This window comes from Cololabis saira, chromosome 21 (genome assembly GCF_033807715.1).
Source record: "Cololabis saira isolate AMF1-May2022 chromosome 21, fColSai1.1, whole genome shotgun sequence".
Classification (NCBI taxonomy): Eukaryota; Metazoa; Chordata; class Actinopteri; order Beloniformes; family Belonidae; genus Cololabis; species Cololabis saira.
In genome coordinates, this window is record NC_084607.1 from 18,336,636 (window position 1) to 18,355,293 (window position 18,658).

At 43.5% G+C, this 18,658-nt stretch overlaps 1 protein-coding gene across 1 annotated transcript in view; it reads left to right on the forward strand.

Annotated features, from left to right (window-relative positions):
• The first annotated feature begins 477 nt into the window (after positions 1-477).
• The window catches only part of LOC133421540 (E3 ubiquitin-protein ligase rnf213-alpha-like), a 33,992-nt gene continuing 15,811 nt past the window's right edge, over positions 478-18,658 (forward strand). The window contains exons 1-18 of the mRNA XM_061711195.1: positions 478-640; positions 723-1,339; positions 1,450-1,609; positions 1,700-1,917; positions 3,612-3,713; positions 3,894-4,050; positions 4,134-4,275; positions 4,563-4,754; positions 4,841-4,971; positions 5,066-5,223; positions 5,321-5,527; positions 6,672-6,859; positions 6,954-7,074; positions 7,162-7,262; positions 14,864-15,046; positions 16,609-16,775; positions 16,878-16,980; positions 17,082-17,196. Coding sequence (XP_061567179.1) covers positions 478-640; positions 723-1,339; positions 1,450-1,609; positions 1,700-1,917; positions 3,612-3,713; positions 3,894-4,050; positions 4,134-4,275; positions 4,563-4,754; positions 4,841-4,971; positions 5,066-5,223; positions 5,321-5,527; positions 6,672-6,859; positions 6,954-7,074; positions 7,162-7,262; positions 14,864-15,046; positions 16,609-16,775; positions 16,878-16,980; positions 17,082-17,196 — 3,225 coding nt within the window. The remainder of the gene's footprint in view (positions 641-722; positions 1,340-1,449; positions 1,610-1,699; positions 1,918-3,611; positions 3,714-3,893; positions 4,051-4,133; positions 4,276-4,562; positions 4,755-4,840; positions 4,972-5,065; positions 5,224-5,320; positions 5,528-6,671; positions 6,860-6,953; positions 7,075-7,161; positions 7,263-14,863; positions 15,047-16,608; positions 16,776-16,877; positions 16,981-17,081; positions 17,197-18,658) is intronic.

The window sequence follows — 18,658 nt, forward strand, 5'->3', positions numbered from 1 at the left end:
CTGAATGGATGGTATAGCAGAACTAAAAAGGTTTTGTATGATGGGATGGCAAACAAAAATGAGTAACTTATGTACATACAATGCAATATATATAAAAGAAATGCTCATGAAGAACCGTGGCTTAAATCAGGATCTATGAGATAAATCATTAACTGGAATCATTGCTGTCATTTTAGCAAAAAACATTGAACTTTAAATTCTCCCTTTACAGACAAAGACAAAAAGCTCACTGAGAAGCTCTCTAACGATGCCGGAGACAGAATTGCTGAAGCTATATCATCGTTCAAAGCCATCACCAATCAGCTGCTTCAAGGACACATTAAGATCAGCGTCCTGAACAACATTCTGCAGAGACAGCAGGCCTTCTTAGATCTGCTGAAGATAGGTAATCACAGGATTTCCTTAAAGAATTACTTTCCAGAAATTAAGTGTCAGATCATAATAGTCCTCAAGATCCTGAGATGTTTGTGTGTTTTGATGTTACCAGAGTGCCTCTCTGAGACTGGACAATACAGGGACATGTCCAAAATAAAGAGGCTGCTGCAGTGCAGACAAGATGAAGTGAGATCTGTGTACCATGAAGTGGAGCTTGTGGATGTCATCTTAACAATGTGTCACAAACTTGAGGAACATGTGACAGGTATGGTCACCATGTCAGTGGAGTCAGTCACTTTGATTTGTTGAAGCAAATTTAACACAGACTTTCTTACTTTCCATGATAGTTGATGTTGCTGACTTGGAGAACAAAAAACAGGTCAACATTGAGATGATGCCCTTGGACCATTTCATGGAGGTTCATCCATTTGACCAGATGCCTTCAGAAAAAGCTGGTATTGTGACTTACTTCAACCTCAGTAAAGATATCAAAGATATGGCGGAAGTGTTGTACACTTTCAGAGAGAGTTATATATTCAAATTATGTTGGGATGAACATGCAAGAGACCTGGCAGCTGAAGAAATGGAGGATGAGGAGTCTGTTGAGCAGCAAGAGGACTTCATGGTAACACCTGAAGTGATTCATGACAATATTTTCTTGGCTTGCTTTGATGAGTACAAAGACATCTACACTCGTCTGAAGGATGGCAGTATAGCGCTTGAAGAGGTCAATCAGCTTTTTGGAGCCTACAAAGGCAAGTATGATGATCTAAAACAGGAACTGGACATCATGTGCAAAGTTGATAAATCAGTTGAGAAGCAGTGGATCCACGGCAGAGTCGAACAGATTGAACAGTATCATGAGCTTCATCTGGCTGTGGCCTCAGCTGAAGTTATCATGAAGGTCAAAGAGACGCTTGGTCTTCAAGGTGACTTTGGAGTTTTGGAAACACTCACAGAAGTTGTAAGTGGCCATGTTTTGAAGATGGGAACTGATAAAATATCAAAGTACAGATATTACTTTGAATAAAAAAGAAACAGACTATTTAACCTTAGCTTTGACTCTCTTCTCAGATCCATGCAGACTTTCAAAAAGAGCCACTGAGTCGAATAGATAACAATTTGATGCAGGCAAAGATGGTTCTGGTGGACATTACAGAATCCCGCAGACAGTGTCTGGAGGAGCTGGCACTCAGACGACACTTTGTAAAGTGGGTGAAGGACGCCCTTGAAGGTGAAGTATAGATGTCCTGAGAAACATCAGCATACTTAAATTCATTTTGTAGAAAATATTCTTAACAGTTTCTCCAAATGCAATTTCTAGATATTAATGAGTTGAAGGTGTTTGTTGACCTGGCCTCCATTTCTGCGGGGGAGAATGACATGGATGTGGATCGAGTGGCTTGCTTCCATGATGCCGTCCTGGGCTACTCTTCAGTGCTTTACGAGCTGAAACCCGACTCTGGTTTTACTGCCTTTAAAGAAGTGCTCAAGAAGCTCTGGAGAGCTTTTGAGAACGACGGAAACCTACCAAAGAAACTGGTAGGACATCTCACAAACATTAGGATTACTGTTAAAACTTTACTGTTAAATCTTTAACTCTACAGTCTTCCTGGCAACTAATATACTGTAGCATCAAATAAAAGTTCAGAGGTTTAAGTTAAATTGAAACGTAATGCAACATAGTCATGTCTTTAATTTTTGTTGAAAGACAGTACATTTCCTTAAAATGACTAATTTCAATTGGTTAATGAACAACATTGGCCGGGTTTCCCAGATCCAACCTCTCTTAAGGATTTAAGAGAGGTTCAAAGAAGGTTTGAACTAAGAGAGAACCCTAAGATATGGGTGTTTCCCAGATGACTTCTTAACACCGTTCTTTAGTTTCGCTCTTTCAGAAGCTCTTTGGAGCAGCTGTCCGGTTCTGAAACCAAATCAATCGATGCCAGGCAAATCGATCACCGATCACTATCAGCGCATTTTCACACGCAGCACTGCTGCCTAACGCACTAATTCACTGCTGCCTGTGCGTTATAATGAAAAATTAAGATGATAAATATAATTCAATGACCCTTTTTCATCCAAACGGTGCGTTACTCCGTTATTTCTGGCTACAGTGAGGCTTTTTTTCCCCACACGCAGAAACCGGGAGGAAACGGGGTGGGCATGTGTGTGCATTCAAAAACATGAGCCAAGAGAAGGCGAGTTTCGCAAATCGCAACGTGGAATTACAGCAATCCCTGGTTTTCCGCAGGGGTTATGTTCCAAAAAGAACCCGTGATAAGTGAAATTCTTTTTACAATTATAGAGGGCTTCAGATTGCAGAGATCATCCCCGCCACGCACGTATTCCTGCTCTTCTGATGCTGCTGCATCCCGCAGGTGGGTTTTTTCAAGAGAAGAAAATAGTTATGGGTCGTTGTCTTCGCTCTTTTTTCTTCTGGGCAAAAATATTCTTTAATATAAACCGACACCATTGATTATATTTGAGACTGTAATGAACGATTCATCAAAGGATCCCGTTGATCAGCTGCTGCTTCCCTGTCATCACATAGATGCGCTCGGGCGCGGCGCAGGAGGATCGGTGTCCCGGCTGCCTGGACAGCGCGGTCCGACACACGTCCAGGGGACTGAAGTGCTGACGCACGAATGCGTTCATAAAAACAGTTCTGCTTCGCGCACGGTGACGCGGTTGATTTGCAGCGAGAACATGATGTATAGCAGCCAAATCATCAAATAAATGATATTCATGATGATCGTTTTATTTGTGCGTAATGCATAAAGCATATACAGGAACACACTTGTTATTCCTTATTTTTCTTTTTTTTCCCCCCTTTGCTGTCACCAATAAATGCTAAACAATATAAAAGTAAAGTATAAAATAGATCAAAACTTGTGCGGGGTGCATTGTTTTAATATCTCATTGCTTGGTGTAATATTGTTTTGCCTGACACGGCTGGATCTGTGAGTCTTTGTTCACTAAGATGGTTGTAAAGACTGGGTCAGCAGCATCTTTCATTTCCTTCTTAATGAAAGACATACTTAAGCTAAGAGCGACTCTGGGAAACGCGATTTTCTTTCACAGGCTCCTTAAGAAGGTTTGAAAGAAGTCTTTCGCTGTTAAGAACTACTTAACTGATCTGGGAAACCCGGCCATTATCATTAAATAAAAGTAGTTGGATAACCCACATCTGTATGAAATATCAAAAGGACTAAAAGGAGTATTTTCTCTTTTAGCGTGACAGTTCGTGCCATCTGAAATGGCTGAAGACTGTGAAGGACAATTACGGCTCAGTGGAGCTATCCTCGCTCTCATTATCATCAGCTATTGACAAAAAGGTAATCAGCCCAATAAAGAAAATAAACAACATAAGAGACATTTGCTTCCTTATCTCCACACAACATAATCTAAGAGAAAAAAAGATGAATGCAAGTGCATCCCCTTCCCTACAATGCAGTCTTTTTTTTTTTTTACTGGATTGCTAAAATTTGTATTTGAGCTTGTGTGTCTTCTTTTAGCATGATTCAGAAAACGTTTTGGACACCACAGCGCTGCTGCGGAGCTGTGTGCAGAGTGCAGTGGGCATGCTGAGGGACCAAGAGGAAAGTGTCTCCCGCAGTACTCGGAGAGTTTTGATCCTACTGACTCTCCTAACTGATGATAATGAAATAACGAGTAGGAGCAATCTCCCCCTTTAACTTCTTTTTTCATCTGTTACAGCAGTTACTGGGATCATCTTTTCATTTGTGTGTGGTCAGGTGAATTTCTACAAACGATGAAAAAGCATCTGCACTCACTGTTGGAGAGTCATGATGGAAACTCATTCTCATCCATGAAGAGCTACTGGGTCTTCAAGGAGGCCTCAAACATTGATGCCTTACAAGAGGGAGGCAGTTTGAGGTGGGTAGTGTAAATTTACATGCAGCAACTTTTTGATATTGTCTCACTCTCACAGTCCCAGACACTCGAGAAAGAAATGACAGAAGAGAAAATGACAGAAACCAAGAAAAACTGAATAAGAAATAGTCTTGGAAACTTGAATACAGTTTGACAACTAAAAATATAAAGACAATATTTGAAATAGCTTGTTGCCTATAAACATAGCATATGAAATATTGCACCAAACTTCTGGTTGGTTAATACGTTTTTTTTATTTTTAGTTGTACATTTGTTTTAATTCATCACAGGAACACACTGTGGAAACATCTTCAGGCTGTGGTTGTACCAATCTTGGCCCATCTAATTTCAATCATCGACCAGGAACAAAACATGAACCTCCTGCTTGATAGAAACTGCTGTGAATCTGTGAAGAGACTCTGGTTGGATATGTTTAGCAATGAAAAGTTGCTGAATATCTCACACCAAGCAATAGACCGCAAGTAAGTCTTACTAATACTGCTTTATATTTAAGAAAACAAAGTCTTACATAAATAACATGTTTACTTTTGCATGTGATTGTTTACAGCTCTGAGACGAGAACAATCCTTGTTCAGACTCACATGATCCAAGACGGGAAAATGGGCTGCAGCATGCCGTTCAGCTGGAGAATTAAGGACCATCTGGAGGAACTCTTGGTTCATGCGCTCCAACATGAAGGTACGGCCAAATAATCATATGTTCACTGAATGCTGTTTTGCTGCTTGGGTATTTTACATTTATGTTTATACAAATTCATTTATATATCTGTAAGGACAAACTCAGCAAGAGTTTGTTCAGTTCTTCTGGAAGACTCCGCTGGGACACTTCATTGAGAAAGCAGATCCAGATATGCAGACAGAGTTTTATCAACGCTACCTTCAGGATTTCATCTCTATGTCAATGAGTGTGACCTGTCAGGAAGATCTTCAGGTGGTTTTTCTAATAAAAACTGAGGCCCTCAAATTTTCTTCTGACTCTTTATGAAGGTTGTATAGATGTACATAATAACAAATGTCTGCTTTTCTAGCTCCTCCGTGGCGCCTTGAATTGTTGTGTCAGTGAGCTGCGATTGAAGCGAAATGACACCGAAACGGTGATATCTCTTCCGTGGGTCCATTCTGCATATCATGAGTTCAAAAACCGGCTGCAGAACCTCTCAAGAATGATGTGTCTGCAACCTCAGGTGACCAAAGACCTGCTGGGAAATAAACACGCCAGCGATAGTGTCGAAATGGTGAGCCTTGGTTCATTCATATTTTTGACGCACTTTCCTGAGGTCTTAATGACGTTACTGACATGTTTTTTGTTAACGTATGACATTCAGGGCCAGGAACTGACAATAGTTAGACAAAAAGACGTAATATGAAATATGACACCAGTCAGATCACTCCTTAAAGGGAAAGTTTCGTTTTTTACAACCTGGACCTTATTTCTGGCATTTTTTATGGTCGTATACTCACCCAGAAAAGTTTGGTGTCATTTGGAGTCCTTCGGAAGATATTAGGAGTTTTGTGCGAGCCGCTTATCCTTATAATGGTAGCGAATGGGGGCACAGCGGGACACAGACGATGCAGCGTCTAAATAACACATTATTGCCGCGAAACTCGTTCATTTCTTTTGCCCACTCTTGCTACATCTTAGTCCCCAGGTTTTTATTCAGTTAAACACATAATAATAATAAAGCGGTAACTTAGACTAGAAAACGGTAAGGACGTCCATCATATTCAAAGTCGTCGTCCACAACCTCAGAATTTGACAAATATTCAGACATGTTTCAAATAACTAACAGTAAACTAACAGTAGCGAACTCCAGCTGTACACAGAGCTGTGTCTGGGATGCGTGCACAGAGATGACGTCATGCAGGTCAGAGGTCTTGTTTACAAACTGATTTCCTTGTTGTTAGTGAGTTATTATGTGTTTAACTGAATAAAAACCTGGGGACTAAGATGTAGCAAGAGTGGGCAAAAGAAATGAACGAGTTTCGCGGCAATAATGTGTTATTTAGACGCTGCATCGTCTGTGTCCCGCTGTGCCCCCATTCGCTACCATTATAAGGATAAGCGGCTCGCACAAAACTCCTAATATCTTCCGAAAGACTCCAAATGACACCAAACTTTTCTGGGTGAGTATACGACCATAAAAAATGCCAGAAATAAGGTCCAGGTTGTAAAAAATGAAACTTTCCCTTTAAGGCTGGGGCAGGTTGGGGTGCTTTTATGAAATAAATTATGCAATTAGGACATGTGAAGCAGTTACATTATTTCAATACACTGTTATAGTCTTAAGGAAAACACATCACATTTCACTAAAGAAAAGAAAAAACTCCCCAACACATTGACTTGTAGTGTATAGTTATTATTTTCTACTTGTCTTCAAGGCTGTCGATGTGTATGCTGCTTTTGCATGTTTGGAGCACCTTGAGCCCAGAGTTCTGGACACAGATGCTCAAAGACAAGCCTGGCTCAGGCAGGTGAAAAAACTCCAGGTTCCCATAGAGCTGATCTGTTCAGAGGACAGCGTGAGAAACTACGGAGAGAGGAGCAAGATGATTGTCAAGAGGGTTCAGTAAGTCATGCATAAATCAAAATATTTTTATATTTTCTAAGGTCTACGGGCTTTTGTTGTACTGAAATGAAAAATAATTGGTTGCGTCTCCTAGATCTGGCTGGAATCGCATATTTTGTCTCTCTCTGTTTGTGGAGCACATGCTCCTGGGAATTGAGGTGTTGGAGGGGAAACTGACACCTGTAGTTTTGGAGCATACACGACGCCTTGGCCAGGTGTGTCTGTATTCTTTGTATAGCATGACACTGACTACAAAATAATTTCTCCATTTAGACTGACATGTATTTTTTTGCTTTATCAAGATCCTGGAGAAAGATTCTGACCTCAAAACTCAGCAGACCTTTGAGGCAGTAATTGGTTTGCTGAAATCCTGCAAAGATGGAGCTGTGGAAATAATCTTCAGGTAAAAATCAACATTACACCCTGATAGAACATGTCCAACATTGCGTTACCTGTAAGTCTAAACATGACCTCAACTTTTTTTTAAACTTCTAAATGTAATAAAACATATTCTCTCCATATATAATGATATTTTGCTTTATCACTACTGCATCATACAGAAAAAAACATTTTTAGTACACATGTGTTAAATTCCCTAAGATGATTCATTCAGGACAACATTAGTTTGTCGTCTGCAGTAACGTGAACAACTAGCCCTGTCTTTTGGCCCAACTCTCTCTTCACCACAACAGACCAGTCCAGAGAGAGTTGGGCCAGAAGTCAGGGCTATTTGTTTAGTTTCTGATTTATGTTTGAATCCTCACCTGTAGTCATGAACTGTGTGCGTTGGCGATTTTACAACGCAAATGCAAGCTACTGAAATGAGTTTCAGCTGGACCAGATAGGGAGAGAAGTTCTGTCATCTGGAAGTTTGTCTCTGCTCCTCCACTCTGAGGAGCCAGTTGAGGTGGTTTATCTGATGAGGATGCCTCCTGGACACCTGCTTATAGAGGCATGTTCAACTGGGTGGAGGCTCTGAGGCAGACCCAGGAAATGGATGGATGGATGGAGGTCATTGAGGTCATCTCCTCCCTCCTTCTGTGAATCACTCCCCCTACAGGCCCCTGATGTTACTACACCCTTTGCCGTCAACCCCCCCAGCGCCATCTTCTTCTCCACCCTCCCTCTGTGAATAACTTCCCCTACAGCAGGGGTGTCGGACTCCAGTCCTGGAGGGCCGGTGTCCCTGCAGGTTTTAGATGTTTTCCTGCTTCATTGCACCATGATACAAGTGACTGTGTCATCAACAGAACTATCCAGACTTTGATAACAAGCTGGTGACGATGATTAATTAGAATCAGGTGTGTTAAAGCACTGAAACATCTAAAACATGCAGGACGCCAGCCCTTCTGGGATTCAGTTGGACACCTGTGCCCTACAGGCTCCCGCTGTTAGTACACCCCTTGCTGTCGGTCTCCCAATTGAGACTATTATGACTGTCAGACCTCCCCGTTCCCATGCCACTTTCAAAGCAATAATTAAATATAAAAAAAGCCCCTCCTACATTTCTCCACCGTGGCCTGCACACCGATCTCCCTGGTCCACAGAGCCACGCCCCCCTCCCACGCACAGTCTGCCACATCAATCCTGTCAATCAGAGTGTTCACTCTCCCCTACCCAAAGCAGCTGCATACTCACCTGCCTCAAAATCTGTCTGCTCAATATCAGATCTCTCACCAATAAGGCCCTTCTCATTTCCAATCTCATCACTGACAAAACTTTGAACATTTTCTGCCTCAGAGACGTGGCAACAGCCTAATGATTTCACCCAGCTTAATGCAACCACCCCACATGGCTTTTCCTATTTTAGTAAACTCCGCACAACTGGGAGGGGGGGGGGGGCTGGCTCTCATCTACCGTAATAACATAAAAGTCACTGCCCTAACTGGCCTAAACTTTGTTAAGATTTTCAGTTTTTTATAAAGACATGTACAAGAAACAAAGCTGGCAGCAAGCAGCGGTGAATGGGCCCTCGCGCGTGCAATTTGCACCAATTAAGGTCAAGGACTCAAAACTGAGTCCGATGACACTACCCACGACTCTTTATCTCAAACCATTCAAAAGTTGTGGCTGAAAATAGGAGCTATGAAATATCAACCAATCAGAAGAAGGTGCGGGGCTAATTTGCACCAATGAAGGTCAAGTACTCAAAACCGAGTTCGAGGACACCACCCACAACTCTATGTCAAACCATTCAAAATTTATAACAGAAAATATGGAAAACCAATCAGAAGAAGGGGCGGGGCTAATTCAGGCCAATGAAGGTCAAGGACTCAATACCGAGTCCGATGACACCACCCACATGTCTTTATCACAACCCGTTCAAAAGTTATGGCAGAGAAAAGTTTTCTAGGGGGCGCTGTTGAGCCATTAGGCCACGCCCATTAATGCAAACCATGAAATATCAAATTTATCGCCAGGTCTGGCTTGCGTCCAAAATTTGGTGACTTTTGGGGAACTATCAAATATGGACCAATCAGATGAAGGGGGGTAACGCTTTTCAAAGAGAAAAGTAATGCGTGTCGTCGCAGGATGGAGATGCATATTTTGATGTATAACACACTTGGGTGCACGTTACGGTTCGGGCTCTGAAGCGGCTTAAGAAATGGCATAAATTTTGCCAAAATGACACAATTAATTCAAAATGGCCGACTTCCTGTTCGGTTCGGCCATGGCGCCAAGAGACTTTTTCTTTAAGTTGCGACATGATACCGGTGTGTAACGATTTTCGTGCATGTACGTCAAACCGTATTGTGGGGCTTGAAGCACAAGTTTTCTAGGGGGCGCTGTAGAGCCATTTTGCCACGCCCATTAATGCAAACCATTAAATATCACATTTTTCGCCAGGCCTGGCTTGCGTGCAAAATTTGGTGACTTTTGGGGCACGTTTAGGGGGGCAAAAAGGCCCTCCTTTCGTCAGAAGGAAAATAATAATAAGAATTCCTACAGATACAATAGGGCCTTCGCACTGTAGGTCCTTGGGCCCTAAAAACAAGATTGTGGTCAACCACTAGGTGGAGGCAGATCATGCATGAACTGCAATAGAAAACCTGGTATGTACAATGAAGCAAGTGATACCCTCAGCAAAATGTAAAGTAAAAAAAACAACAGCAAAACAAACAAGAAAGAAAGAAAGAAAAAAAAAAAAAAAAAACACATAGGCACTGTCACACATTACGTATGGGGATCAGAAGAAATGAAGCATGGTGGTTTTTAAATTGGTGGACAGCATAAAATGATTATGGGACTGCAGACAATTGAATATTTTCTTTAATGTGTTTCAGGAAAGGGTTCCACAATCTAGAAAAAGTTTTAGCATGGAATGCTTTATTTTCTCTAGCTTCAAAAAATAGAGTAAATCCCTTTTCCAGTGAGTAAAGGTGGGCGGGTGTGCCTCCTTCCATTTGAATAAAATGAATCGCCTGGCGAGCAGAGTGGCGAAAGCAACGTAGTCAGCTTCTGCCTTTGAAAGTACAATTAATTGTATCTGGGGGAATGCCGCAGATGGCTATAGATGGGCACGGAAAAATTAATTTATTAAGGCAATCAGAAATTGTTCTAAAAATAAGAGACCAAAATTCTTCAAGTTCAACACATGACCAGAACATGTGTGCATGAGTGGCGGGCATTAACCTGCAGCGATTGCAAGTTGAACTCACATCTGGAAAGAATTTTGACATCTTTAGTCTAGTCCAATGGGTCCGATGTATGATTTTGCACTGCATTAAGCCATGCCTGACGCAGATAGATGACGTATGGACTCTCTGTAAAATGGACTGCCAGAGCTCCTCTGTAATAACATCACCAATGTCAGATTCCCAGTCTCCTTTTAAGGAGAGATAGGAGGAGCACTGCACCTGAGAAAGCTTACTGTATAGAGTGGATATGAGACCTCTAAGAGTCGGTGGGCGCTCTAATAACATACAGCCAATGCACAATCGGACGGATATTGGATGCCCAGTAATACGCTAAAAAGTTTGGCGCAGCCATGCCTCCTTTACATTTTGGATGCTGTAAAACAGTTTTCCTAATTCGGGGGGGTCCGCCATTCCAAATGAAAGAGGAAATAATAGCGTCAAGCCTGCGGAAAAATGATTTGGGAATGAATATTGGAACACATTGAAATAGATATGTGAATTTAGGAAGAATATTGATCTGCACTGAGTTGATACAACCTGCAGCAGAGAAAGGTAAAGACTTAAAGGTATAGTCTGTAATCGTATTCAAAAACATTTATTGTTATACTGGGTGAAATGGTCCTTCCATCCTGAGAGTAGAAAAAGGAAAGAAAAAAATCCGACCTCTCTGACAGCTTTAATCCTGTAAAAACTCTGACCAATCTGTTTTTTGCACACCGAATGGCACGGATTGGTCAGAAGACCAGAGGATTGGCAGGGGGGAAAGAACCAATCAGATGCGCGCCGTACGCCGTACCCTACGCCGTAGGCTCTGCGTCGATTTAACGCGGACCCAAACTCCGGAGCCGGCAGACAGAAATCTCTAAATTTCGGAGCAAATTTCTTAACAGGCGTAGCTACAACTGTTAGATTTCATCTATTAAACCAACATCTTCCTAAATGATTTATTTCAGCCAGCGTAATTCTCAACAGAGCTGCGTCACGGGAGAGAGTTTCTCTTGCTGCAATTCAAGGGCTATTATTGTAACCCCTCTACGTTTTTGCACTTTGGACCAACGTAGGCAGGGTACGTTTTTATGTGAGACTGGGTTGCTCCCAGAACATGGTGCAGCTATTGTATACCCCCTAGATAACCTAAACTATGTACACTAACTTACTACTGTCCAAAAGGTGAAAATATATAAAACATAAAAGCAAGCTGAGGTGGATGCCAGAACATCCATTAATTAAACACACATTCGTCGAGATTAAGTGAAAGCAAAAAGAAACAGCTTGCATGTCAAGGATCTATGTTATTTGTTTGCAAAGAAGTGAGGAAAACGATTGCAGTACACAATAATCCAACCAAGGCTGACAGCCTTGCCAAGATATATGAATCAAAATGAATTGAGGAAGGGAAAAGAGAAAAAGAAAAAAAAAATCTGCTGAATAAAAACTAAATGGCCAGTGTACACACATGGATGAAAGACAAACTACTGTATGACAGCGCGTAATTCAACTAGAAATGAAAGCCTTAATGATACATTTAGCAGAGTGAATAAAAGAAAAAAGTAACGAAGTAAAAGTACAGAAAAATGAAAGTAGCAATAAAAGTACAAATTCTCAAAAATCTTACTTAAGTACAATAACGAAGTACTTGTACTTCGTTACTTTACACCACTGTGCAGATATGAAACGAACAGTGCAACACACCACTCCTGCATAAAGCAGACAGCTTAAACAATATGCTATCAAAGCAGTAAGTAGTAGTAAATAAATGAAAAAATTTCTCATTGAAAAATTAGATGAAAACTGTGCTCAGATAAACGTGGGATAACTATCGCAAAATTAGTTCAATAGTCCCAAATGAGCTACATCAGCTTCACATCAAACTCATTATCTGCCGGTCAGCTCTGTCTGCTAAGTCCCTCGATCACCAGACGCAGCTCCGCCAGCGGTGCCAGGTGCACTGGAAATCACGAAGTTCATGGCCAGTTGAGTGTTGGTGAATGACCGTTCGGACATCCCCAGTAGAGTGATGCGGAACCACGCTGGGTAACGGAAGCCAAAGCAGGCACCCTGGATGTCACGGAGCCGCCTCCTCACGTCTCCGAAAGCCGCCCGTCGTTTGGCCTCACTGGCAGTGAGATCGGGGAAGATGTGAATCGGCCGCCCGTTGTGGGAGATTTCACCTGGCGGGCTTGACGGAGGATGAGCTCACGGATGTGGAAGTAGTGAACCCTGATGACAAACGTTGCAGTGTCCTGTGGGCTCTGTCAAGTAGAGGCTTCTCCTCCATGCGGAGCACTTTTTGCAGGAGGCTGGAGATAAATTCAGTCGGCGATGCGCCCTCAAACTCCTCTGGGATGCCCACGAGCCTGATGTTGTTCTTCTGAGATCTGCTCTCAAGATCTTCACATTTAGATTGGAGGTCTCTGACATCCGACTGGAGCTTAGCCACAGCTGTTTCCAGAGTTGTCACCGAGTCGCTCGTTGTTGTCGTGGATCTTTCAACCTCCTTTAAGCGGTCATCTTGTGCATCCACGGATCTCTGCAGGGCCACCACCGAAGAAGTTAAGTCCTTTCTGACAGCAGCAATATCTGCCTGTATACCACTGTGAGGAACCAGAGCGGCCTCCCCACGTACAAGGGGACAAGGCAAAACTGGAGCTGGGTGATGAGGTGTAAAAAAAACCTTGCAGAGCGTAGAATGCCAAAAAAAATAAGGCTTTTTATTTCATGTAAAAAAAAAAAACACACATACAGGCGGAGGGCAAAATCACTATTCTTTAAAAAAAAAAAAAAAAAAAAAAAAAAAGGCATAGCCTCTCAACAAGCTTCCTCCATTCAGCAGACCCCCTTCTGGTATGCAGCTGCTGTTTATAAACCCAGGCAGGGTGGAGAGGTTGATTGGACACAGGTGTGCCACAATCAGCAGAACCAGGCACACCTGTGTGCTGCTCCCCCGCAGACCACGCCCAATCCTCCACTCTGCCACACACATTAAAAAAAAAAGTCCGGTGATGGTGAGAAGGGGAGGGGTTGCTCACTTTCTCACACTTCCCTCCCCCTCTGGAGTCTCGCCAACCCCATTGCGAGACAGGAAATCAGCCACTTCCTCCGGTTGCCGGCCGCTTCCTCCCGGTTGCCGAAGACGCTTCCCCCCGGTTGCCGAGGACGCTTCCTCCCGGTTGCCGAGGACGCTTCCTCCCGGTTGCCGAGGACGCTTCCTCCCGGTTGCCGACCGCATCCTGCCGGTTACAAGCCGCGGTCTCCCAGACTCCTGGTCACCGGGTCTCCCAGACTCCTCCAAACCCACGGCCTCGCTTACCACCTCTCCTCTCCAGTTTTTCAGGTGGCGCCAAAGATCCCACTCCTGACACCAAATGTGAGGAACCAGAGCGGCCTCCCCACGTACAAGGGGACAAGGCAAAACTGGAGCTGGGTGATGAGGTGTAAAAAAAACCTTGCAGAGCGTAGAATGCCAAAAAAAATAAGGCTTTTTATTTCATGTTAAAAAAAACACATACAGGCGGAGGGCAAAATCACTATTCTAAAAAAAAAAGGCACAATGGGGCATAGCCTCTCAACAAGCTTCCTCCATTCAGCAGACCCCCTTCTGGTATGCAGCTGCTGTTTAAAAACCCAGGCAGGGTGGAGAGGTTGATTGGACACAGGTGTGCCACAATCAGCAGAACCAGGCACACCTGTGTGCTGCTCCCCCGCAGACCAAGCCCAATCCTCCACTCTGCCACACACATCAAAAAAAAGTCCGGTGATGGTGAGAAGGGGAGGGGTTGCTCACTTTCTCACAACCACAGCCACTTCTATTTTGGAGCAAATTCAGGTCTCTTCAGGGAAGCCTGGGCACTGGTGAACGCGCTGGCCGTCAGCATGTCTTCTCCTGGCTCAGTCTCATCACCTGAAGCGGTAGCAGTGGCCACAGCAGTAGCATTAGCAGCAGCACTGTGGGACGACTTTGAGATAGTGGATTTGCTGGTTGGAGGCTTCATGGTTTGTTCTCAAAATCCGCCAGATAGAAACTTGGTCGTTTAAGAACACACAGGTAGCATTCAGTGTGTGTTTGAGTCTGAAGTGGTCTGTTTAACTCGAAATTAACAAATCACCTCCCGGAGGTAAGGTGACCTTGGGTGACCTGAAATGCGCCTGTAAATAAAATGAATTATTATTATTATTATTATAGTAATACAACATCATCTACACATCTGGTTTTAAGCCGGTGTGTCAAGGCAAGGCAAGAATTGATTTGAACTTTTTGGAAACATGAAAAAGGATGCCATATTCACTTTAATATGTCCCATTAAATAGCAAAATCAAAATGATCAAATAATTCTGTTGGCGTTTTTTTCATTCTTACCTACAGTAGGTCTGGTTCATGGCTGTGTCCAGTGTGTGTGACAGACCCCCAAGACCCCCTTCGCCTGCCTTGTGAACACATCTTCTGTCTAGTCTGTATCAAGCAGTGGCTGGTCCCTGGTCAGATGTATTGTCCTCTCTGCATGCAGCCAGTCGACGATGACTTACACATGATTCCTTCAGATGACATACGGTAGGTAACTACATGTATATCGGTGCAAGATAAAAAAATAATTTAATAAATAATAATAAAGATAAAGATAGCAAAGAAATCCGATTTTTCCACACAAACACACCTTTACCTGTATTTTATAATAACAAACCTCTTTTGCTATAACACCATGACTGCATTTGGAAATGCAACAAAATTAGTAAGCACGCTACTGTGACTGCACAACAAGAACTCAAAAGTCAGGAGAATTACAATATAAAGGATAAATAAATAAGGGAATGTTAAAATAAATATTTTTTGCTTCAGGGTCGTCTACAAATTGCAATCCCCAAATAAAAATATTAAATAACTTAATAAGGGCCTGGATGTGTGGCACAAAAAATTGAATAGAAAAAATTGATTTGGCTGGAGAGAAGTGAAACTGAAAAATGAGAAAGAATTAAGGAGCTGCATTTAGATTCCGATTTTAAAAGCAATTATTCAAATCAATCAATTCAGGTTCAAATCGAATGATTCAGATATAAACAACTCAAATTCACTTCCTACTGGCACAAGATTTATCCCATAAATATTTAATAAAAAGGTGCATTAAAGTGCCTGGTGCAAAGTATGATGTAGTGTACATTAGTTTATTTATCATTTGTTTAGTCTACTGATGGCAGTCGGGTAAAAAATGGTCTCTGTGTTTTGGGTTTTGTGACTTGGCAATGTGGTAAGGTCTACTAGAGGAGCCTGTTGGTGATCTTTCCTGCAGAGCCTTTTTGTCTGCAGCGGTGCAGTCAGATGCAGTGAGTGATGATGCTCTTGATGTTTTGTCTGTAGCGTGCCGCCATCATCTCTCCACACTGTTCCTCCTGAGCACCCTCAGGAAGCATAGTCTGTGTTGGAGTCTTCAGATTATTGCTGTGGTAATAGGTTCCCAGAAACATGGAATTTAAAGAAATGCTCCATTTTCACACGCCAATCATGCAGAGAGGGGCCAGGATTACATTAAGTTTCCTCCTGATGTCCAACAATACCATCTCATTCCTACTCTCCAGGATGATTGCATAAAACACCAAGCTTTAGTCAAAGAGAAGCATCCTCATCTAGCGCTTCTGGTGTTCCAAATGCCTTAGTGTGGTGTGAACAATGGTTGCTATGGCATTCCCACTTGAGCCGTTGGCTCCATAGCTGAAACAACAGATTTTTGTTGATTTATTAGACATGTTTCAAGAAACTGAAAAGAAATTTAGAATTTGATGTCAGCAATACTCAAAGAAAACGTTGGGAGAGAGGTGAAGAGGGACAGATAACCTTTTAGAATATGAATGTAAAAAAGAACAAAAAACTTTATGTAAAATGCTACTTAAGCTGTAATAATTGTTTTAAAAAAAGGATGGAGAATGAATTCTACTTTAACTTATATTTCATTAAAGAAATCTTAAATGATTTGCATGTCAGGTCTATTGCACATTCCAAGAAGAAAAGCTTAGGAGGGATGCAATTTAGAGCTGGTGATGGTTTAAAAAGACCCAAAAAAAGGAAAGGCGGGGATGCTGGACCTGTCATGCACATTTACAAATGTTTCTTGATTTGTGTAGGATTCAAGTCACCCAACAAGCTCAGTTCAGGAAGCAGTGCAACGCCTTCTTCATAGACTTAGTGTCCACTGTGTGCTTCAAGGACAACTCTCCTCCCAGTCCAGCTGTCATTTGTCATTTGTTGTCCTTCCTCATGGTGGAGGCCAACAATGTGCCCCTCTTCAAAGGTACTGTATTACTGTCTACTTACACGGTAATGGACATGGAACTATGCTTGTGTATAAAACAATTATGTTTTGTACGCTATGAACATCTTCTTTTTCCCTCAGGTAATACACAAATGCTGACAAAAGTGATCTCTCCTTTTGATGACTCTGTGGATAGAAACCCAGTGGTTCGCTCAGTGGTCCTCAAACTCTTGCTGAAGTACAGGTGAGGTGCTGCAGTTACACCTTGCATTAGTTCTGTCTATCTATGCTTCCAATATTTTTGGTGGCTTTTCCTCATATTTTTATGTATCTCTCCTTTTGAAGCTTTGATGATGTTAAAGAATATCTGCAGCAGCATCTCATGGAAGTTCAGACAAGCATCATCTTGGAGGAAAAAGACAAGACTGAACTCTACTGCTTGTACATAAACTGCCTGGAGGTACAAATTAGAGCCCTGCACAGGGCTGTTTTCTTCATCCCGCTCCCGCTGAATTTCTAACCACCCGCACCAGCAACGTGTGTGTTACACTCCTGCCCGCTCCCCCAGTGTTTATATCCACTCCCGCCCGCATCTGCAAAACTCTGAGTATTCATGCCCGAACAATAACAGAGATGCAGTGATTTTGTGTCTTCTCCCATCCCGCAAGAGAAATGTTCTGGACAAATCTATCTGATTTAATGTTAACATGATCACTGAGGTCAATGATCGACTTTGTTGTCGTTTCATGTGGCCTTCGGCCACATGTCTTGGACACTCGGGTGAAGAGAGGGGCTGAGCTGTCAACTGATCACCTGGTGGTGAGTTGGATGCGCTGGCGGAGGAGGAGGCTGAACAGACCGGGCAGACCCAAACGGATTGTGAGGGTCTGTTGGGAACGTCTGGCTGAGCCCTCTGTCAGGGAAGTCTTCAACTCTCATCACTGAGAGAGCTTCTCTCAGATCCCGGGGGAGGCGGGGGAAATTGAGTCCGAGTGGACCATGTTCTCTGCCTCCATTGTCAGCGCGGCGGCTCAAAGTTGTGGACGCAAGGTCTCCGGTGCCTGTCGTGGCGGCAATCCTAGAACCCGGTGGTGGACACCGGAAGTACAGGATGCCATCAGACTGAAGAAGGAGTCCTACCGGGATATGTTGGCCTGTGGGACTCCTGACGCAGTAGATAGGTACCGGCAGGCCAAGCGAGCCGCGGCTCGGGAGGTCCTGGGGGCAAAAACCCGGGTCTGGGAGGAGTTCGGGGAGGCCATTGAGGAAGACTTTCGGTCGGCCTCAAGGAAACTCTGCCGGCACCGTTTATGGTGCTGGTGGGGGGCTGTTGACCTCGACTGGGGACATCATCGAACGGTGGAAGGAATACTTCGAGGATCTCCTCAACCCGACTGACATGCCTTCCACTGAGGAAGCAGAGAGTGGGGACTCTGGGATGTGCTCATCCATCACCCAAGCCAAGGTCACTGAGGTAGTTCGTAAGCTCCTCGGTGGCCGGGCACCGGGGGTGGATGAGATCCGCCCTGAGTACCGCAAGTCTCTGGATGTCGTAGGGCTGTCTTGGTTGACACGCCTCTGCGACATTGCATGGAGGAAGGGGACAGTACCGCTGGAGTGGCAAACCGGGGGGGTGGTCCCTCTTTTTAAAAAGGGGGACCGCAGAGTGTATTCCAACTACAGGGGGATCACACTTCTCAGCCTCCCCGGGAAAGTCTACGCCGGGGTACTGGAGAGGAGAATATGGCCGGTAGTTGAACCTCGGATTCAGTAGGAACAATGCGGTTTTCGTCCCGGCCGTGGAACACTGGACCAGCTCTATACCCTCCGCGGGGTGCCTGAGGGTTCATGGGAATTTGCCCAACCAGTCTACATGTGTTTTGTGGATCTGGAGAAGGCATTTGACCGTGTCCCTCGTGCCA